This window comes from Cnephaeus nilssonii, assembly GCF_951640355.1.
Source record: "Cnephaeus nilssonii genome assembly, chromosome: 8".
In the NCBI taxonomy this organism is placed as follows: Eukaryota; Metazoa; Chordata; class Mammalia; order Chiroptera; family Vespertilionidae; genus Cnephaeus; species Cnephaeus nilssonii.
Genome location: NC_137079.1, coordinates 31,221,172 through 31,244,657, shown reverse-complemented (window position 1 = coordinate 31,244,657; position 23,486 = coordinate 31,221,172). Strand labels below are relative to the sequence as shown.

General features: G+C 43.3%; 1 protein-coding gene across 1 annotated transcript in view; it reads right to left on the bottom strand.

Moving 5' to 3' along the window:
- Positions 1-23,486, bottom strand: part of COL4A1 (collagen type IV alpha 1 chain) — a 136,895-nt gene that overhangs the window by 22,084 nt on the left and 91,325 nt on the right. Inside the window, exons 16-33 of the mRNA XM_079779587.1 lie at positions 23,420-23,464; positions 23,282-23,335; positions 20,706-20,747; positions 18,956-19,040; positions 18,558-18,593; positions 17,930-18,094; positions 16,986-17,081; positions 14,923-15,006; positions 14,049-14,119; positions 9,467-9,658; positions 8,741-8,909; positions 5,929-6,021; positions 5,737-5,841; positions 3,822-3,919; positions 1,893-2,043; positions 1,554-1,667; positions 691-858; positions 490-579 (exon numbers count right to left, since the gene is read on the bottom strand). Coding sequence (XP_079635713.1) covers positions 490-579; positions 691-858; positions 1,554-1,667; positions 1,893-2,043; positions 3,822-3,919; positions 5,737-5,841; positions 5,929-6,021; positions 8,741-8,909; positions 9,467-9,658; positions 14,049-14,119; positions 14,923-15,006; positions 16,986-17,081; positions 17,930-18,094; positions 18,558-18,593; positions 18,956-19,040; positions 20,706-20,747; positions 23,282-23,335; positions 23,420-23,464 — 1,858 coding nt within the window. The remainder of the gene's footprint in view (positions 1-489; positions 580-690; positions 859-1,553; positions 1,668-1,892; positions 2,044-3,821; positions 3,920-5,736; positions 5,842-5,928; positions 6,022-8,740; positions 8,910-9,466; positions 9,659-14,048; positions 14,120-14,922; positions 15,007-16,985; positions 17,082-17,929; positions 18,095-18,557; positions 18,594-18,955; positions 19,041-20,705; positions 20,748-23,281; positions 23,336-23,419; positions 23,465-23,486) is intronic.

Sequence of the window (23,486 nt, the reverse complement as noted above, 5' to 3'; positions counted from 1 at the left end):
AATAAAAGAGGAATTTTCCTGTTCTACTAAACAAATCAACCAATCACCATTTTTATGTCTCACATGCAAAGTCATTTTTTAAAAAAATGTTATTTTGGACAAAGTTAAAATAGCAAGATAAGAAATAAAAATTAAGACATAAATTTGCCCAGTTTTTTAATCTGAGTCTAAGGATTCATTTTCTGTGACCTCACATGACTGAAGATTCCACCATTTCTCAAAAAAAAAAAAAAAAAGAAAATGAATTTCAACTATGCCAATAAGAAACACCTGAAACTTGTCTCCTCTCAGATTTGTTGGCAGAGCACACACCCTGCGCACCATGAATTCCTACTGTAAGAGGAATCTTTCAGATCCCTTGCTTGATCTTCTTAACTTCTTTCCTTTGCCTCTTGAAATGAAACATCATCTATAACCATTGCAGAATTTCCCAAGAAGCATTGAGACATAGACATCAGACAGGCTTTTCTGAAGTTACCAGATCCCTACCTTTTTCACCCGGAAATCCTGGCGTGCCCGCTGGTCCTGGAGAGCCAGGCTGCCCTGGGGTCCCCATGACGCCCATCTCTCCCTTGAGACCTGTAGCCAGATGGAAGGACTGTGAAAGCTGATGACATATGGTAAGGGTTATGATGAGGTTAAGGTGCCGCCTCAGCATCACTTTGGGGCAGGAGTTCACAAATCATTTACCTTGAAACCCAGGAAGTCCTGGTGTCCCCTGCTGTCCAGGAGGACCAGGAAGCCCCGACTGTCCAGTTAGGCCGGGGAGCCCTTGAGTGCCTTTATCTCCTTTGGGTCCCGGCATGTCCAGGCCTGGAAATCCGGGGAAACCCTTCTCTCCTTTCACTCCAGGAGGGCCTGAAGGTAGGTAAAGAGCAAATAACCTTTAGCAGAACTTACAGCGTGGCCGGGCAATGCACTTGACTGAGCTTAATTGCTACTTTCTGCAGAAAGTATGTGAACCCGCCCACCCTGGAGGTTGGGCCGGTTGTCACCTTCCCAGAGAGGTGTTTGGGGTTACTGAGGCAGTCGGTGGATAAACAATGTCCCAAGAAAAAGTACCTCCTTTCTGCCATCAGTAGTCTGTAATTAGCACCTGAAACACCATCCCATCTCTCCGCAGTGTTTAGACCTAAGACTAGCTTCTCTTCAACCACTTTTCACTGATTGTCTTGCCACAGTCCACCATCACTGTCTTAGTTCTACAATTATTATCAAAGGCAAAGGAAGCTTCTAGACGTGGACTCAGATTATTCACAACTTACTAACCCTTCCATGGACAGAGAAGATATACACACCCTCATTTTGAATTTGAAAAAGTCACTGACGGCACAATAAAGGGGAGGTCTTGTAAACCAAGCCCAGTGGGAGAAGAAGAAAGATACCTGTGACTACATTTAAGCAAACAACCAAACTTATTTCCACAAATAGAATTTACTTTTCGCCTTTTTATTCACAGATTCTGCTAACTTCGTGGAAACTCCAGCATCAGCTCCTATCCCGTTATGAATATGATTTACGGAAGAAATAATTCTGGAAGAATGTCACGTCACCTGAGGATCCTGGTGGTCCCTGTCTTCCGGGGGGGCCCATCAATCCAGGGGGACCAATTCCAGGAACTCCAGGAGCTCCTTTGGGACCTTGTAATCCAGGAGGTCCTGGGTCACCTGGATGGGGAAGAAACTGTGAGTAAACTGCATGGGGACCACAGCATGTTTCACAGCACACACTACCTACCTGTACAATAAGCCACAACAACAGAAAGCCATATGCTCTAGGCCTTTCATCACTCATTCACCAAATACTCACTAAGAGCCTAACAGGTGTTCTGAGGACACAAAATAAACAGACCCAGTCTTTGCCACAGTCCAGATTTACTTGTAAGAAGTTACCTCTGATTCCCTGAAGGCCAGGGGGCCCGATGGCTCCATGCTCTCCAGGAATGCCTGGTCCCCCGATGTTCCCCTTCTCCCCAGGTGTGCCAGGAATGCCTGGAAGACCTGGCGCTCCTTTGAGTCCTGGCAGGCCAATCCCAGGCTCTCCCTGGAAAGCCCCAAAGCACAGAGAAGCAAGTTCACCAGCAAAGCCCATGATTTTATCAGCCAAGAGCAAAAGTGCAGACTGTTAACTGATTCCGTGGTGCACTTAATAACACCTGCCCAATCCGCTTCCGTTTGCAAAGCTTCCTCACACCTACTATTTCCTTGCAATCTCACTACGAGCCAAAAAAGTAGACAATTTTTATCGTTTTCATTTTACAAAGAAGGAGAGGCAACCCCCGACCCCCACCCCCACTGACTTGTCTGAATGTGATTGGTGGCCCAGCTAATAGATATTTTTGTAAGAAGAGGAAGAGTTCCAGGACAGGAACAGGACACCCTTTATGGAGTTTTTGCTTTAATGAAGGCTTTCACATCAAATTAAACACTTAAATCTATTTCATGAGTCAAAGGGCTTTAACAAATGCAGATGGTTAAAAATAAAGGAAGTATCTTGAGGGCCCGAGAGTGCTTTCCAAACAGCCTACATTGGGGCTGACATAGGCTGTGTGAAGCAGTAGGTGGCCATTGTGTCCGTCACAGTGCCCTCTGGTGTCCACTGTTGGTGACAACTTCCAGATGAGGACTCTGGACAGGAGGGGGCATTGGTGACTTCTCTACACATCCCAGCAGGAAATTTGCAAAATGCCAGGAACTCAATCCAAGGGATATTTGAGAAAGCACAGTGTTTTAAGTCATGAACCAAATCCTTAATTCCATGTGCATTTGGCGTTTACTAACCACAGAGTTAAGGTGATCCACCCGCCACCACCGCTGACTAATGTTCAAATCAAGTGCAGGTTAGGAGTGTTCTAGACAGATTTCCGGAGACCCCTCTTCTGTCTTAGCCACACGGAGCAGGGACACCAGGAAGTTAGTTGTTTCTCAGGAAAGAGCTTCCCGGGGTCACTGAGGCGCAGCTGCCTCCCTGCACCCCTGCCCGATCCCCACAGCTTTCCCTGCTCTCCTCACAGAAAGGAAACAGGCCAGCCGAGTTCTACATTGACAAGGGACTGCCCTTGGCCCTTTCTCCCTTTTAGGACTGATGCCTTCGGGGAATTTCCCTTCCCTTCCTCATCATTCGAACAGAAATGGATCTAATCGAGAGTCAGTTACACTTACTGAGCAGAATTTCAACAGTCAGCAAGTGGGCAGAGGGGATGTTTGAGGGCAAGGAGAGTCCTAAAGTCACACTAGCCCAGGGGTTCCCAACCAGGGCCATTATGCCTCTCGCGCCGCCCCCCCACCCCCGCCCCCCGATGCTATTTGGTAATATTCCGAGATATTTTTGGCGGTCACAACTAGGGTGGGTGTGGCATGCTCCTTAAGTATCACGGAGGAGGCTGCTAAAGATCCCAAATGTTTAGGGCAGCCTTCGCCACAAAAAAAAATAAAAAAAAAAAAAAATCACTGGACCAGCAAGTCAATAATGCAGAGGCGGAGAAACACTATGCTAGAACTTCCTGAGGGGCTAGTACAGCTTGTGGGACAGTGGCTTTCAAACAGCTTTCTTCTGCCACCCACAATAAGACAGACATTGTATGTTGAGATGCAGTACACACACAAGCAAGAACATACTCGTAAAGTGGAAACAGATGGTTTTCCCCAAAACATTTACTACTATGTGCTGTGTACTTTGGTATTTTCTACTCTATGCTATTTCATTAAAAACCAAAACATGCTGATCCCACAAAGCCCTTGAGATTACTAGCCCACATTGTGTGTGTCCACTTAATCACAAGGGTGGAGGACACAGCCATCCAGAGAACACTCAGTACCCACCTTCTGGCCGGGCGGACCTGGGTTGCCAGGGAAGCCATTAATTCCTGGGCGACCTGGATTCCCAGGAAGTCCCAGATCTCCGGGCAAGCCATCAACGCCTATTTTAAAGAAACGAAATAATATTGAACATAATATTTCCCACTTTCTTCACTTCTTTTACACTTGCTCAGGGGTAACTGAACTGATTGGAGGTGGCCAATAAAAAGGAAGCCCCATCGAGGTGGTTCTAAGAGGAAGAAGAGACCATCTGGTCATGGCAGTGCCACCAGTGCCACCTGGGGCAGCTCAGGGGTCGTGGACCACTCAGACCAATCCCAACCCTCCCTTTTCTTCTACTAACTGACCTTTTCTTTCCTGTCTTACTCCCCCAAAACAAACACAAACACCTTGGCGTTTGCAGACTAAGAAAGGCACTTTAAACTCTTACTACCCAAGTGTGGCCATGCTTTAAGAACAGTGCTGTTGCCCTGCTAGAGAGGTATGGAAGCTGCTCCACATTTTCACCAGACCTCTTGTGATTCCTGGATGCGTTCAAATTTGAGAAGCACTGGTTCTCAAATGGGGCTGCAGCATACTGGAGGCACATGGCGACACTTAGAGACTGGGTCCCAACCCGAAGGGGTTCTCACAGGCTTTCGCACAGCTGCCCACATGGCTCCCGTGTGCAGCGAAGTCTAAGAGATGCTGGTTTACACCCCTCCTGTGGGATGCGGCGGTCCATGACCTGCAGTCATTTATAAGTTTGCAGAAGCACACACCTCAATGGCACCTGCTATGGGGCTGTTGTGCTGAGGGGCCCCAACAGAGAGTGGACCTAACCGCCAATCCAGCATCTGCATCTCCAAGCAGCTTTGTGAGATGTGGGCAAAGGGCTTCTAATGAAGACCTTTATCAGTTAAACTTTACCTGTCATGATGGCAATGGTATGGCTCTCATATGGAATATAGTGGGGTCCATGAACATGGAGAAGGCCTATGCCTTCCCCCATGAACTTGGAGGGTCATCAAGGGCCTTCTGCTCTTTACCACCTGACAGAAGTAGCCACGTACATGGGTGGTTGTTATGTGGCTCCAGGAGGAAATAGGCTGCTGTATCTGGTCCGCCAAGCGTCTAGGCTGTAACCATGACAGCGGGTGTGATGCATGCCTCTAGACAAAAAGCCAGGAGGCTGACAAGTCTTTAAACGCAGTTTGGGCCAAATGGCCAGTGAAAATGGGGCCATGATGCCCATCCAAATGGGAAAGACATGGCCCTATCGCTCACAGCACCTTTGCAGTTCTGACCATGTTTGTCATGACAAGTCTATATGCCAGGGTCAAACCGAAGGTCTAGTTGAATAAGAAAGCAACAAAAATGGTGAAACTATCCTCTTTACTTCCTTACAACTTTCAGAAAGAAATACTGGTTCTAAAATGCCAGCACCCTGTGGGGATACTAGCCCCATGTGCAGAGGCCTTGCCCCCAAGACTGAAGCCTCCTCATTCCCCCACCTGCCCCATGACCTTCCTTCTGACTTCCAAGCCCAGTCGGGTGGAGGTCCCACGGGCTGTGTATTTCCTTCACTAACAGAGAATTCCCTCCGGGTGAGTTTAAATGCATGTAGCATCTGCCAGCTTCCTGGGCAGCTTCCAGTCCCCTAATGTTCCAACTCCACCAACCAAACCACTCTGTTGCAGGCACCATTTCACCCATGGCTTTAGTGACTGACATCACTGCACTGTGAGGTCATTGGCAAGCCTTCCCATATCTGCACGGTCACTACTCGCATAGCGTCTTCATGTCCATTGCCTCGTACTCTCTTAAGTTCAAGTAAAGGTGACCGGAGAGAGCACAGCCCTTGGTGCTGACCAGCCAGGGGATGAACACTATCAGAGCTATGGTCCCACTCATGGTTGGGCTCATCCTGCAGGCTTACCTTTGGGGCCTGGAGGCCCTGGAAATCCAATTCCCGCCTGGCCGACAGCACCCTTCTCTCCTGGAAGGCCAGGCCTTCCTGGGGTTCCAGGGAAACCTCGGTCACCTGTTGTGGGCAAGACCAATGATCAGCGTGAGAAAAACCTGAGAATGTTCTAATTGCACCTCCAGGTGAAGTAGAACTTAAAAGTACCTTGGGGCCCTTGGAAACCTGGGGAACCCGGAAGTCCATCTGCTCCAGGGGGGCCAGGTAAAGGCATGACTCGTCCTGCTTCACCCCTGAGACCTGCGAAAAAAGAGCAAGGACATCGTGTGAGCCCAGCATTGCGTCCTCTGAGCGTACTTTGTGTAGCTGGACAGACACCTCCATCTGCACACCTCCATTTCCTCCCTCTATTTTCTAGAATCTTTCACAGAGTGTTGTTTCTCCTCACCCCAAAATGTATGTCCAGAGTGACCTAGATTTGTCTGACTAAAGAATACCTTCATGGTCCAAAGTAAGAATCAAGAAAAGCTGAAAGGCCTGCCATGACAAAAGGTGAGATGGGCCTGGGGAATTTCTTCTTTAGTCTGTCTCAAAAAGTCAAAACACTTCTACTGTTCTCTGTCAATTTCTCAGCCAGTACTAATTATGAGTTGCACTAAGAGCAACCTAACTTATGTTCATCTGGTGGTAAGTTATTTTCACAGTGTGCTAAATGGATGGTTATGCATTACTGGTAACAGTGCGGCTGGACAGATGTGTGCTGTTGAGACCAGCACAAGCTAGGAGGTACCAGCCCAGCCCCCAGGACATTCGTGCCTAGGAGGTCCGCTGGGCGTCAGGATTTAGCTATTAGGAAAGGACCAAAGGGATCATCTCCAGGAATGTGTGCAGCAACTCTTCACATGCCTAATGAGAATTCAAGATACGTAGGACCTCCCAGTGACAGCCAACACATTCTTGAGCTATAGAGTGTGGGAAATGCCTCCTGACTAATTCCAAAACGTATTTGCTATCAGTTCTACCCCTGAGATGGAGAATTTTATGGTCACCAGAGTAAACAGAGTTCTGGCAGATCAAAGAAGGTCAGGTTTCTAATCCAAAAGCTGACTGAGTCTGGGTAGCTAAGAAACTCTACAGAATACGGAAAAAGACCAACAGCACTGTCAACAATGCCTTCTTCCCCACCCTACCAGGATGTATCTAGATGTACCCCAGTTGGTTTTTCTGATAGTAGTTTCTGGCCAAGAAGAAGGTCTGATTCCATTTTGTAGCTCTGCCAAGTTTTCAGATCCCAGAAGTACAAAGATCACTTAATGTGTAGATTTGGGGATAAGGAGCTGAAGGGAAGTGATCGGTGGTCTCTTTTCTAAGACTGGGGATCTTTCTAAGTCAAACTCAGTATTTCCCTGCCCCAAAGGAGTCACAAAAGAGATATTTCTTACTAAACAGAGAACAATTATCAGTGGAGTCATAAATTGGTGCTAAGTAATCAATGTTCTCACAAACAATGAGAATGATAATAATAACAGATACATTAGGATGCTAAACTTGGACTTCCATCAAAGACTGGCTAATACTTTTTTGGGTTAGAATGCTTATGAATTTTACACTATGTCTTAATAAGGAAATAGTTCCCAATGGGCACAGGAATTGATAAAACTTGGGCTAGATGTATAACTGACGACAGAATTAGCAAATCTATAAGCAAGAAGGCCATAATGTAATTGCTCCTACAGAGTTCTTGTTGGATAGTTTGGTTATCCAGCTACTTAGTTATTATGTTTTTCAATGTTTACTAGTCACACAGTCTTAACCACCCAAAGTCCTTTCATTCATTGTTTACAGCTTTGAAAACATGTCTTAGTGAAGCACACTTCCTTTTCTCCTCTATACCCAGCCATTCCCAGCCTCTCCTCTTCTCATTCCAGGATTTTCAAGGGAAAGATGTGAGTGTTCCATTTCTACCTTGAATCATATTCTACTAATAACTTATTGGGAGCCTATTGTGTGCAAGACCCGGGGCTTCCCCTTGTGCACCTCTGTCCCTGATAATAAGGCTGTAACAGAGCATGCCTGTGGGAAACCCGCACATAGTCCTTTCTCCACAGTGAGCTCCAGGGGGGCAGGGCCGTGACTGTCTCCCTTATCACTCTGATCACCACTAAGCACAGTGCCTGGCACACACAGTCACAGAAAAAAACAGTCAGCAAGTGACTGAAACTAAATATGAAATTAAATATCAATAATGAAGTTGACACTGCTATAGAATTAATCAACAGGCAGGGTACACTGCGAGGGATATCCAGAAGCCAAAATGGACTGACTGTGCATGGGAAACACTGAAAACAGATGAGGAAAAAAAATGGGCTTATGTTGAAATCACTCCCACATAAAAGGTTGACTTTAGCTGATATAGGCTATATATTTATTAAAAGGAAAATCATCTATATATTCAAATGCTTTTCAGCCCAATCCTACATACTATCTGGCCCATCCTATATCATAAAAGCCTAATATGCTAAGTGTCCAGTTGTCTGGTCAGCCATTCAACCAATCAAAGCATAATATGCTAATGATATGCTAAGGCCACTCAACCGTTCACTATGATGTGCACTGACCACCAGGGGGCAGACAGTCCGACCAGTAGGTTAGCTTGCTGCTGAGGTCCGACTGATCGGGACTGAGCGAGACAGGCGGGACATGCCCTAGAGCCCTCCCACAGTCCCTCCCCAACTGGCCAACCTCCCGTGTCCCTCCCTGGCCCCAACCCTGCACCAGTGGGGGTCCATTGGCCTGGCCTGCGCCCTCTCCCAATCCTGGCTGAGGGACTCCCCAACCCAAGTGCACCATTTCATGCATCGGGCCTCTAGTCTTATATACAAATGAATGTACAAAAAGGCCAAAGAAGGACTTGCCCAGGTCACCTCTGGAAGAACTGAAACCAAACCCACATGCCCACATCACTGAGTCCAGGACGCCTGTGCATCATTGTGCTGCACCTGAGGTCCTCAGGCCTCACCTGGCTGGCCTGGGGGTCCAGGATTTCCTGGAAAACCTGCTTGTCCTTTGTCACCAGCAGGGCCACTTGGGCCAAACCCTGGAGGCCCAGGAGGGCCGATGTCACCACGACTGCCAGGAAATCCAACTCCTCCGGGGGGGCCACGGTCTCCTTTTAATCCTGCCGAACCCTGAGATGAAACAAGAAAAAGAAATCTTATTATCAGACATTCCAACACTCCTGTCGGTGTCCCATTTTTACACACTCAGTAGTAAATAAGTACCAGGGTTTAACTGGCTTATGCTATTTATTTACTGTAACCCTTCTACAAAGATCAACTTGTGGTTAATAAATGAAACCAGCATTCTTTTCTCTAAGTTGAGCAATCATCCTCCCTCCCTTATCCTACATAAGAAGACACTTCAAAGAGTGAGGCATTTATATCTGGAATCTTCTTATAAAAGATGACTTGAACACCATTCTCTTGAAACTTCACCACCCTTCCGACATGAGAAAATCTTTTCAGTTCCCCCCAATACATCAGAAGACAATGATCCATTATTATCTAATTATCAAGTCAACACCATCAGCGTAGGTTTACAGACGAGTTTTCCCATGAACCATGAAATAAGTTCATTAATGACAATTAGCATTTAAGTGAGAATATGTAAATATGATACAAATTATTCTTCATTATTTGCATAGCCATTTGTACGATGCCTGTTCAGAGTCTGGAAATAAACATACCGGGGAGCCTTTGGGGCCGGGCAGACCTGGATGGCCATCTCTTCCGGGAGTCCCTGATCTGCCTGGCATGCCGGGTTGTCCTGGGAAACCTGGGTCTCCTTTGTCACCTTTGAGTCGCATGTCGAAGTAAATCTCACCAGGCTCTCCCTTGGCTCCTGGTTGGCCCATCAGCCCGGGTGAACCTTGAGGGCCCTACAAGGACAAAGCTTTATGACACCCTTGGAGACGTTCATCCATAGAAGAAACAGCATGGCTGGTTACACAGTCAACACGAAATCAAGAAGTCACCTCCTTGAAAATGATGATGTGTTTAGATCTCCTCATTCATTTACTAGAAACCATCCAATAGCTGTGACAAGGCTCTGATCTGACCTCACTTCTTGTAAAGATTCTAAACAGAGACTGGAATACAAGCGGGGGAATAATGGTGTGGCACTGGGTACCCAGCTTGTGGAATGGTTCTTAGGTAGCTTTCTTGCCCCTTACAACGGTTAAACATTCACCAGAACATTTTAGCAACTGTTGGAAGGCAATGAATGTGTAAGGTCCTGGGCCCAGGAACTGCAGAAATGGCTTCTAGGTGGAGATGGTGGTTAAGAATCAACGAGGGCTGGGAAGAGCCATGTTTTCTCTAAGTCTAGTCACTGTTGAAATTGTCCAGGTTTAAGCTTACACTCCAAATTCTGGAGGAGAGGTTTCCAGGGCACCAGAGAGACAAGAAACTCTGGGAAGGGAGTGCAACGGAATCAACTTTCCCAGGAGACAAACAGAGTATTTTTCAGTTCCTGGAAAGTTAAATCTGCAAGGGATGCCCACACCCATGGAGGGTTTCTCCACCAGCCACTCGGAGAGTTGGGGTTCACAAGGAAAATAGCCAAGGTTGCAAGTAATTGTCTCCTAGCTTGTTCTCTTAGGCCTGGGAGAGAAATCTCTTTAGCCTCCCTGCTGACTTGGCAGAATTTAAAACTCTTTACAATTCATTTAATTTGAATTCCTTTTCATAAATTCCCTCTCAAGCGGTTCTTGGATATCTGTAACTCACACATATGTGTGTCTATGTGTAATATATATGTCTCAAAGGAAGGAACTGGAAGACAAAAGACATACCAAAATGCATACAATCTTTAGATTTAAAAAGTGGCTACCATTCATTAAGCGCCTACCATGTGTCCCAATCATTGGGGTGCGTGTGTGTGTGTGTGTGTGTGTGTGTGTGTGTGTGTGTGTGTATAATCTCTGATTCTTATCCCAACTCTGCAGGAAAAAATATTCAAAGCACCTTTTAGCAGATGAGGGAGCTAATACTCAAGATAACAGTCAGGAAGTCTTATTCTGGTTGTACTTTATCCCCACACCACACGAACACTGAAGAGTCAGGTATTATCTCATAAAAGCTGCCTCTACTACACAAATGTGGAGATGAGGCTGGCAGAGGTTCCGAGGCCTGCTCAGGTCACATAAGTGATAAATTTGGGACTAACCTAGGTAGGGCTGAATCATTTTCCTTCCCATATTGCTTCCTCTGAGATGAAACAATGCCAGCTAAGGAATGAGCAGCTGCTCTTTCTCTACCAAACATGGCATAGTTGTACCTTCTTAGATGCACAACCAACACCATCCAGTTTGCTTCCAGAAGCCTGGAGAGTCTGCAACAAGTCTGCACTGTCCGATACTAGTTAAATATTTAAATTAAATAACATTAAAACTTCAGCTCCTGAGTCACACTAGCCACACTTCACGGACTCAATAGCAACCACAGACCAGTGGCTACCAAACTGGACAGCCCAGGCATAGACATCTCTATCATGGCAGAAAGTTCTCCTGGACAGAGAGAGCTGGTTGGAACTGGCCCTGAGCTAGACATGCCCCTTATAACAGAGGATACTTCATTCAGATGTAACTGGGAAAGGTAGAAGATGCCCAACCTATTTGCTCTTGTCCTAAGAATGGCAACTCTTTATCTCTACCAGCCACCTGCTAGAAAGGTTAGCAGAGGGTCAAGGAAATTTCATTATTTAGTTGAAAGGTATTGTGGTATTTTGTAGCTTTTTCGCTTGGGTTAATATTAGCTCCTATGCATCCTTAAATCTCAGCTAAAGCTAGAGTCCTCTGTGAAACCTTTCCTGATAGGTAGAGCTGCTTTCTCCTATATCACCATGGTGTAAGGCGTGGTTCTCATTGTAAAACTTGCTTTGCTTATTAGGAACTTTTGCTTGCACATCTGTCTTTATACTAGTCTTTCGGGACTTTGAAGGCAGGACCAAGGCTTTCTATCTTTGTATCCTTAATGTCCGCAACTAAGGAGATATTGGGGGAAGTATATGTTGAACTGGCAATATTCACCAATAGAAAATAAATACCAATGTAAGAAATTATTACCAATGTATATGTTTCTCAACCCAGAAGCATCATTATGTTATTTTACAGTGATTATATAGAAATATAGTTTTCTAATACTGTGAGCCTAGGGTGAGAAAATAGAATTTTTAAAAATAAGAATGACCTTGTTCACTATCATTCAAGGGAGAAATCTAGATTTTTTTTTGAAAAGGAACATCTATGACCCTAGGCTATCTCATGGGGTTACTTTGCCACAGAACTTCTTAATCCTAAGCAATTCAAAGGTCTTTTGATCCACATCCCTTAAGATAAATGTGGAGGAAATCAAGTAGCGCCTTGAAAATTTAGCACTGGCTGCACAAATCCGAGACGATCCCATGGCTATGTGGTCTGCTTCTAAAAAGTGGTGCCACTGTGGGGGAAGCCAAGAGGAGTTCATTTCCATTATCCACTCCCAGCAACCAGAGCCTGCCCCTGCAGCGTGGGTTTCCACATCTGTCAGGAGCCAGACTCTTGTGATCTGTCCTTCTTTCCCAAAATCAAACACTTGGCTTTCAAAAGAACATGTCACTGAAGTGCCATCTACACCAAATGAAAACTCTGAGCACTTCATCACTTTCTCATTTTAATCTACGTTCCGGTATACTCCAAGGGTTCCTGAGTACCTCTTTTAGCCTCCAGCCAAATTTAACATAAGAACCACACTTTTGAGCTAGTTAAACCATACAGCCTCAAATAAAAGGAAAATTACTCTCTTCTCAATTAAATTATATACCCATAAAACACCGTTTAGGCATTGTTTTCCCCATCTACAGAAAGCAGCTCTTGATGGGGAAGGCATAGGATTAAAATTTTTGTGGCACATTTTCTTTACTTTCTTCTTTAACACGACTTCTGCTCAACCATCCTTCTCTCTCATCTCCTTCCCCTTTATCCCTTTTTATTAGATTTGAGGCTGGAGAAACGGATGTCTGGACTGAGTTTCGGGCACAGTGGAGGCAGAAAGAATTCCAGAAAGGCCAAGTAGATAAAGACTATGTCCAGAGGTTAAAAGCATCCTTTACTGCTGCCTTCAAAGTTTTTCCGCCTTTGATCGCCACCACAGCCATGGCTTCCCAGTGATGGGAACTTCTAATGGATTTAGAAATATTTTAAACAATTGCAACTTCTAACTTATCTCCCCAGACCCAGGGAAGCTCTGGAAAGCAGCATCTCAAGACCTAACTTCAAAAGGAGAAAACTATTGCTGAATCCCAGCTGTTCCATTCCCATTTCAACTCCTTTTTACCCTGACCTGCCTTTATAGAAGCATCCAGTAATATTTTTCTTAAATATGAATGTTAAGGTGCTACAACAAAAAAATAATAATGCTAAAGACTTGAGGTTCAATCTATGACAAAAAGAAAGGGAAAATGGGAATGAAAGTAATTTGTAGGAAGTAGTTAATGCTTAAAGAACTTATAAGAACCAAGAAAATATGAAGAGAAGAATGTCCTAAGGTTTAAAAGCTTTAGATATAAAGCTTATTATATGAAATAAAATAATGTCCTACAATAGTTAAGATTACTACTATTTTTTTCAATGGCTTCTTTTAAAACAAACTAGAAGAGCTAAGAAGCTGTTGTTTTGATTAACTGAAAGGTTTCACATCCATATGATTGAGGTATTTCATTTATAGATATTAAAAAGCATCTTTAAAATAGAGTTCGGTGTTAGGAATTTTCAAAATATGTATCTGTTAGAAGAAGAATAAAAAATATTTCAAATTCCTAGGAGGACATGGGTCAGTTTTCCTCCCTCTCTCCCTAGAAACTATTGGTGCTAAACTTATCCATGAACATAAGTTTGTAGGTGATTTGGTATGATAAGCAATAATTGCGCAGAAGGACAATTCAACTCAACAGTGTCGCTGCTAAGAGGTAATCCTTGGTGGCATCATTTGTTTCAAGAACTCCCAGAGACAATGTGGGAAAGGGACACACCAGCACTCGGCTGCACCTGACACAAGTAAGTGGCAACTGAATTCTAACCAGGTGAAAAGAAGGGCCATTGAGATGCTGGTTCTGGATTCCAACAGTCCTGCTCATTCTCAGGGGAATGAGTGAAGAGGGACACAGGGAGCAATTCTAGACTGCTGGACCAAGAGATACTTTCACCAGCTCCCAAATACGGCAGACACTGTATTGCAAATGTAAAAACATGCACTTCTAATATGGACATGAACTCAGACAGGCTTACTCACAGGCAATCCTTCCACACCGTCCCTGCCAGGTAGACCTTTCTCGCCCTTGGCCCCTGGCTGCCCCGGGTAACCTTTCATAAGAGACAGAGAAAAAATCACAGCACATTATTGATGAGATACTTTCTAATAACTCAAAAGCTTTTAAAAATTTTTTGAGACTGCAAAGTACAAAAAAAAAAAAAGATTCAAAGTACAAAGGTCTTTATACAAAATGAATGATGTTTTAAGAATATCAAAAAGTAATAATGAGCCAGGCCACAGTGGCTCAGTGGTTGAGTGTCAACCTATGAACCAGGAGGTCATAGTTCGATTCCTGGTCAGGACACATGCCTGGGTTGTGAGCTCAATCCCAGTGTGGTGCATGCAGGAGGCAGTCGATCAATGATTCTCTCTCATCATTGATGTTTCTATCTCTCTCTCCCTCTACCTTTCTCTCTGAAATCAATAAAAATATTTTTTAAAAAGGAAAATAATAATGAAAATTCTCAAGGTGAGCTCAGAAAGGGAAAAGTGATCCCAAGTGCATAACAATGAAGTGGGATGGCTCCGAATCGCCTCACCCCGCCCCAGACCACTTCCCATAAAGACATTCAGTTAACTTCTTTTGAAATAATGAAATTTGCAGAGCTGAGTAAGCCATATGTTGCTATCCTTTTATCAGGACATTTTAATGACAATGAATTTATAGGCCATCTTGATAATTTTCAACAAAGTGGACACATCCTGGACGTTGAGTATAACAGTCTCATTATTATGCTTTAGTTCTGAATGCAGAAAATCAGGTTTCTTGTGGAGTAAGATAGGTTCCACTGTGAAGGTTCCAGCTCATTGAAGCAAATTCTGACCTGGTCCCTTTCACATTTGGGGGTCTTACCTATATCTCCTGGGGGCCCCTGTGGCCCGGGGGGACCACGAAGTCCTTCTATGTCACAGACAAGGCAACCCTCTCCTTTTTGACCTAAAAAGGGAAACACAGGGTACTTTTATGTAACACGTAAACAGAAGTCTCTGCAGTGAAGTGACAGAATAAAAGGGCAAAGAAGGCCGTCATTTTAATAGTGATGCATTCAAATGTGTGCTTTCTCAATTATCTAACCGCTGCTCCAGACGCCTCTGCTAACCTGCCGCGTGTCCCTGTCACTGGGCACACTTCACGGGTAACCATTTTTAACAAATCACTAAAAAGTGATCCAGAACTCAATTTTGCCTACCATCCTGAAGTTCTGACTGCTACAATTTTGTCTCCCACTCTATAATGTCCCATTATTTTTTAGTATTTGTTAGCAAGCTGGACTTAAACAAGCTGACAGATGATCACTGAGAATAAGAAGCCCCCAAAGCAAGAACAAATATCTGACCTGACATTGAGGTGGAAAAGTAGAGAGATGGCAGCACACCAAAAATGGAAGGGAATGCCTTTCTCTGGAAATTTTAACATCTTTTGTCCTGACTTTCAAACTAAGCTAAAAGGCCTTAGGGTATCCTAAACCTTAAAATGTCTGGTTTCTAGGTATAAATCAGGTTTAATGTAGAGCAGAGTGCTTGTAGAGATGCCCATGTTTGGAAGTCAGAGAGGATGGTCCGCATCACCCTCGCGCCCTCGCCTGGATGGGCACTCCCAGCCCCAGGCACGGCTACTGCACACTCCTCTCCAACAGGCCCCACGGTCAGGGACAGAAAAGGACCAATGCAGACAGACAGCCTTGTGTCCCTGAGCTCTGGGCACGGTGCACTGCTTCGTTCTGTGTTCTTCCCAGAGGCAGAACAGCAGCCCAGCCCTGGGACAGACACAAAATGCAAGTCTGCTAACAGCCCAGCTACCTTCTGGGCGCCCTGGGGTCCCGTGGATGTGTGCTGTGAGTCCAGAGTGGGCAGGGAGAGGCACTAGCACCGCAGTCTGGGCGGGCTGACGGTTCTCAAGCAGGAGCATGAAGACACGGAAGAAAGACTCTTCTCTTAGGATTCCGGAGACGGGTAAACAAAATCACAGTACAGAGAACCTTCTGACCATTGGCTCTGTCGTAAAATGTAGCAGCCCACCTCAGAAAGGACTCCCTACCTGGTAACTAGAGCGATTCATTGAAAGACAAACGACAGTGACTGGGGGAACCCCCACCCCAGCTCCAATGACTTCTGAGATCACTTCCATCTAAGGTTCTGCAACTTGCATGGCTGCCAAAATTCTAAGATTTAGCTGAAACTGTTCTCCACGAAGCATTTGTGTTTTAGACTTTTGAAGAGTAAAAATTCTTAGCAACCTAAAGCCAGAAATGGTACACAATGGGGTAGTTTGGGGAGCAGCCTATTTGTTCCACCCTTGGGTACTGAGAGGCATATTGGAATATCCCTTGTTTATTACACTCTAAAATAGGACTGTCGGTGCGGTGATTTTCCACTCTGTTTCCAAGATGGTGAAGGGATTACGCTGTGTCCTGGGTTAGCGTTATAGCAAAAACTTGGGAAGAATAAGGATAAAACTGAGAGCACTGGGTAGAGTCAGCTGGTCCATGAGCAGATTTGCTCACACTGATTATGGCTTAGAAGGGTGGTGAGCACCCCAGGTGTGCATTTGTGGTTTGGCTTGAAAGACGTGCCTCCTTTGAGAAGGGAACTCTCAAACTTTGAACTGAAAGGTCACAGGAAGACATCAGTCTGAGAGGTTCACCTGCCGGCAGTGGAGAAGGTAAAGGGCAGCAACTCTGACCTCAGGGCCCTGTCTCCTCATTGTCTCCCAGGTGAAAGCTGCCTCTCAAAATCCAACAACAGGAAAATCCCAGCAGAGTTGTAGGGAGACACATCCTAGAATGGACTTTGCAGGAAGTTCCAAATAAAGGGAGACTACATCCACGTCCACCCCAAGCCAGTGAGTTTGCAGACATACTAGTATATTATAGGCCCTAGCACAATCATCATTTAAAAAAAAAAGTAATCTCTTACCTTTCTCTCCAACTTCACCCAACAATCCTGGTTGCCCTGGAATTCCAGGAGGACCTGGATCACCAACTGGTCCAGGCCGGCATTCCACTTGTCCATCTGAAATGGATTTTTAAAGTTATAGGATCAGTTCTACCTAACTGAAGCTAGGTATTTACACACTCTGTAATTCAATCTCTCTTATAAAACCAAACTGTTTTGGGGCTACTTGGTAAGTATTAGAAATCCAGCTTTAGTTTGCTCACAAACAGCACACATAGTATCCACCCATCTACTCAGCATCGCACGTCATCACTTCTGAAATGTCTACTAGTATTTCACAATTCTAAAACATGTCTCATGAGCCCTGTCTTATACTTTATTTCATTTTTATCTTTCCAAGTACACACCATCATCCTTATCATACAGATTAAGAAATGGGGGCTCGAAAAAGTTAAGTGGTTTCTTCATCATCATACATCTGTGACATCACAAAGAAGACTGGAGCCACTTTATTCCTTACTTTTCCTAAGCAAACTTTCAGCAAAGCAAAAATTATTTAGAGTTGCAGACTGTCCGTGGAGAAATGTCTCTGATAGTTCCTATTCAATTCTGAGCACCATTCCTATGACTCTAGATAAGCTAAAATACATTTTATTTTCAGTACAAACTGCACAACTCAACTGGTTCACTTTTCAGTTTTAGAAGCCAGGAGACTCAGAGCTGGTTAACATATTTCTTATTCCTTTAAACCAGTTTTATGGTTTTATTTTTACTATTCCTTTCTGTAGCAAGGCTAATTTTGCAAAGATACCTAAGGGGGCCGTAAAGAATTCATCCGTCACCAGACACACCAGCCTTCTGTCCTGCATGTGAACTCGGGAGCCCCCTCAAAGACCTGAGCCAGCCCTGCCCTGCAGCCCGTCCTCGAGGGGACTCCACGTGAAATGGTCCCAGAGGGAGCTTACCTGCGTAGCCTGGTGGTCCAGGAGGTCCGGGGAGCCCAGGAGGGCCCGGGAATCCATCTCTTCCACTTGGTCCTGGCAAAGACGCCCCTGGATATCCTTGGTCACCTTTTTCTCCTCTTTCACCAGGGAAGCCGGGGGCACCAGCCTGCCCAGGTATCGGGATGCCTGAAACCAGAACAAAACCTCACCTCAATAATCACAAGTTGAATGTCAACCGCACAAACTAATTTTCTTAACTGTTGAAGGAAAAATGAGCAGTGACCATCGCTAAAAGGGGAACCGCTGAAACAAGTTGACAGGCTTCTCACCGTGTACACGTAAATGCTGACAGTCAGATGCTTCCTACACATTAACTTGAAGGAAAAGATCAGAGCCAGGCAGAGTAGGCGTGCCTCAACAAGAGATGTGAACAGTCCCACTGGTTAAATACATGTTTCTAGCTACATGCTAACCTGTCCCTTACAAAATGAACACCTTTCCCATGAACACATCTTGTTTTCATAACTAGAAAAAGGTGCTACAGAACTGTTAAACATTGTATGCAAACATCTAATGTACATGATAAAATGTTGAGAATGTAACCACAGAGATTTACAGTATTCTTTAAAACTCAGTCCGAGATGCTCACCTGGGGGGCCTGGCAGGCCTTGTTGTCCTGGGAAACCTGAAAAGAGAAAGAGTTGGACAGGCTGAGGCTGGTGCACTCATGATTGACAGTTCCTATCTCTGTGCCCAGGAGTACCCACTGCCAAAGTGGAACAGGGAGCCTGAACACATGGACATGTGGTGGCCCTGAAGCTACAGAGCTGCCAGGAGAGGGGCCCCAGGATGGACAGTGTGACAATGAAACATGAGCTCGAGTGAGACTCGGTCACCACGTGGTCCTGCGAGGCATGCAGATGTTTTCAAGGTGCAAACGAGTGCAGGTCAAAAATGGAAGAAAGAGGAAGAAAGGATGAGAGAGAGAGACAAGGAGAGGCGAGGAGGGAAGAGGAAGAGAGGGAAAGACAAAGGAAAGGAATATACCTTTGGGGCCTGGCTCTCCTTTCAAACCCGGAGACCCGGGGTAGCCCCGCTCGCCTTTTTCTCCCAAGGGTCCTGTGCCGATCACCTGAATTACAGAACATGAGATCACGGCGGGGCCCGGAAGGGGCTGGTGCTATAGGTGAAGAAGCTAACACTTTTTCTGTCATTGCATGAAATGTGAGTAGTCATGGGGCAGGGGAGGTCAAAACATACAAAATAAATATTCCATAGTGTCCTCCTTGCAGAGAACTCCACCAGGCAGCTCCGCTTCCTTCTGTAATAATTTGCCTGGCAGGAGCTTTACCAACGAGGTAAAGTTAGAAAAACATTAATTCCAAGGTTTAGGTTTGGAATTTCTAAATGTCCATACAAGCCATACCATGGGTAGTCTCCTTTAAAGGTGCTAGCAAAAGAACACCCTTACATTTCCTCTAACTGTTTGCAACAGAACACTCCAACTTTTTTACTGGAAGAGTTTTCTCCTTTCTTTTTTATTAAATGGTCCAAAGTGGGGACCTCCGTAAGGCCCTAGGGATAGAAGGCAAAAAGAATGCACTTTTGCCTCGTTAAAAAGGAGAATTGAGTCCACTCAATTCTAAATTACTAAAATTCAAAGAAAATGACCAAGTCAAATTACCGCATTATTACCCTTAAAATATAATTCCTTTGTTGCAATTAAGTTACTGGATATTATTAAAATCTGCTGATGAGGTTAAGCTAAAAACAGGTTACTTGAATGCTGCTTTGGGATCACAACTATGGAAAATGGAATCATAAGTATATATGGAGAATTAAAAGCATTAAGAAGGCTTGATAAGTTGATCCTATTCCTGAAAATGTAGCTTGACGAAAAATGACTCAACACCACCCGCCCCCCTACATCCCCGCCTAATAGACACACTCTCGCACACAATGGTTTGTACAACCATTCATCAACACAGTGCAATGGCAGCAAACAAGAGAATGGTAACATTTTCATCATTTTAAAAAAGTTTTGGGGATGCCCAGTTCGTGTGGCTCAGTGATTGAGCGTCAACTGATGAACCAGGAGGTCATGATTCGATTCCTGGTCAGGGCACATGCCCAGGTTGCAGGCTCAATCTCCAGTGGAGGGGGCGTGCAGGAAAAAACTAATCAATGATTCTCTCTCATTCATTAATGTTTCTCTTTCTCTCTCTCTCCCTTTTCCTTCCTCTCTGAAATCATTAAAAATATTTTTTTTAAATAAAAAAGCTTTGGGGCAAAATGGTTAAAATAATTATAGCACAACACTGACAAGATATTGAAAATGATTATTTGAAGATAACTCGAAGACATGAAGAATTTACTTTTTTTTTAAAGTTACATACAGTGATTATAAGTATGTATAACTATGCATATGGACAAGGAGTAAAATGTTATTTGCAAAAATGAAAACTGTTTTGCTTACAGCAGTCAAATTGTGGATGATCTGTCCCCTTTGGTAACGTTTTCCTCAATGGACCATTTAAAACAAAACAGTTTCGGAGTGTGTGGCTACTATTCTTACCCACATGCAGAAATGATCAAAATTTAATAAAAAGTAAGACCCAAACTCCACACCATAAAACATATAAAATTATTAGTTCAGATTGTACACAGCCCCTTGACATAAAAATGTCAGTCTACGAATGCTGCGGAGCCTGTGGCCTCAGCAACTGCTTGGCCTCAACTCCTTTCCTTTCTTCATTTCAAAGGCTCTCCCAGCCCAGCAAACGTTACTCTTACTCACAATTCCAGGTGGGCCTGGAGGACCTGCTTCACCTTTGTCTCCCTAAAAAAGAAAAAATATATATAACTTCAGCATTTTTTAACTATAAAGAGTAGTGATCTTTCAGAAAACAATTAAACTTTGCAAGAAATATTTCCTCTCAATACCTCCCATCCTGATTAGCTTAAAGCACTCTGTAACAACTATAACAAAAGCAAATACATTTCATTTTGCTTTGCATAAGGGTGATATATGAGGATAAAAGTTTCCACAAGACACAAATGGGAAGCCAATTAGTCACATGACAAACAAGCTCGCAGTTTTTGTTCTGTTGACTGTACGCTCCCTCAGAGAACTTTACTTGAAGATAACTTGAAAACATGAAGAATGTACTTTTTTTAAAAAGTTACATACAGTGATTGTAAGTATGTATAACTATGCATATGGACAAGGAGTAAAATGTTATTTGCAAAAATGAAAACTGTTTTTGCTTAGAGCAGTGACATTGTGTACTCATTTATAAGCTGAATTCATACACAGTGGTTTAAAATAAAATGATATGAAAGATTCTGATTTCTTAGTATAGTTTTCTTAAAGAAATAATTTTATTTGAGGCTTTTAGGTGTAAGAATGTCCAAATTTGCATTGGAAATCATAATAAAGGATACTTAGGGTTTTTTCTTTCCCCTTAAAATCCAACATTATTTATAAACATTAAGTGGATAAGTTCTGGTCACTGTGAGGCTTAATTTAACCCATATTAGATGGAAAAAAAAACCAAAATTTAACCATGTTATATATACTGTTTTTATATAAACATCATAATACTTTTAAAAGTCTTAAGATATGCCATTATTCCATGAATGTACTTTTTTTTTTCCTTTTAAACTCATGAATTAAACTTAGGCTTTAAATCAGAATTGGCTGTTTTGGTTTTTCAGAAATATGAGAAGAATTTTAGAAATATCTGTGAAACTTAAAAAATATCTTAGCTAATATATTCCAAACATATTTACCTTTAAATTCGACAAGATTGTACTTTCTCAAAAAATTATAGCCTTTGTACAGGATTTCTCCCTTTGTCCCTGGCTTTGATAAGCAAACCTTGAAGTCCTTTCACTAGTTTATCACTCATTGTTAGAGATAAACATTTCCAAATTACAGCTGACCCTTGACCAATGCAGGGGTTAAGGGCACTGACCCCCAAACACAGTCAAAAAACCATGTCTAACTTTTGACTCCCCAAAAACTTACCTACTAATAGCCTACTGTTGAACAGAAATCTTAACAATGACATGAACAGGGGATTATCACATATTTTGTATGTTACATGTATTATATGCTTTATTCTTACAATAAAGTAAGTTAGAGAAAAGAAAGTGTTACGAAAATCATAAGGGAGAGAAAATACATTTACAGTACTGTATGCACTTATTGGGGGGAAAAATCTACTTGTAAGTACACCCATGCATTTCAAATTCATTTGTTAAAGTGTCAATTGTATTTCTATTTTAGTAGACATGTGTACATGTGTGTTACTTAGTCTCATGATTAAAAGAAAACAATAAAGCAATGAGTTTTTTCTGTCTATCCGAAGAACAAATATTTTTTAAAGGTTGATGACCAGCAGTTGCCAAATGAAAGGGCCCCAAACTTATAGAGGTGCCTTTCTGGGGACAATTTGGGGGTACATGGCAAAAGCTTCCAAAAGAGTCTAAACGTTGACCCTAAACATTACATTATTAGAAACTTATAACAGGAAAATGATAAGACCAGTGAACAAAAATAAGTTATAATCATAAAAATGTGGAAGGGGCTTAAATACCAAACAGTAAAAGGCATGGACATTAAAAGTATAAATGTATAACTACATTTATGGACATAGAAATATATCCATTTCATATTATTATGCAACTAAGAAGGATGTATGATGCAATATCATTTTTTCAAAGCACATGTACATATGTGCACATAGGAAAATTACTAACTCTGACTATTTCTGAGTGGGTAATAGAAAGATCCCATGAGCTTTTTTTCTTCACAATATCTTTCTGCATTTTCTGGTGGTGGTTTACAATCAGGAAAAATTAATCTACTACAAAAAAAAACTTAAAAATATGAATGCAACATCTCATATTTTTAAAAATTTATGCCTACAAATAAAACCAGTATGTTAAGTTGTGTTTTTGCTCACATGGAGCATAAATAACTACACTGAGTGGCCAGATTATTATGATCTCTGAATGAATAATAATCTGGCCACTCAGTGTATATCCTATATAATAAAAGGCTAATATGCAAATTGTCCCCTTGACCAGGAGTTCGACCAGCAGGCAGGCCGGCCAACCGCCCATGTCCCACCCCCCACCCCCCGGCCCCACCCATGCATGAATTCATGCACCAGGCCTCTAATATATATATATATAACATACACACACACACACTGAGTGGCCAGATTATTATGCGTTCAGAGGTCATAATAATCTGGCCACTCAGTGTATAATTCTTTGTGAGTCCACAGGCCACCATTCCAGTAAAAATTTCTGAATTGACCTACAAAATGAAAGTTAAAAACTCAAAATAGCGCCCCCATTTACCTTAAAGCCCGGTTGTCCTGGTTGTCCTGGTAACCCTGAGTCGCCGGGAAACCCCTAAAGGAAACAGGACAGGCAACAACAATCGTCAGCTAGTGAAGGCCAACAGCTTCCTTTTAAAAATGATAGAGAAATACTTACTAGACTCCCCTTTTCTCCTTTTTCACCATCTTTTCCAGGCTTTCCCTATACAATAAAAATTTAAATA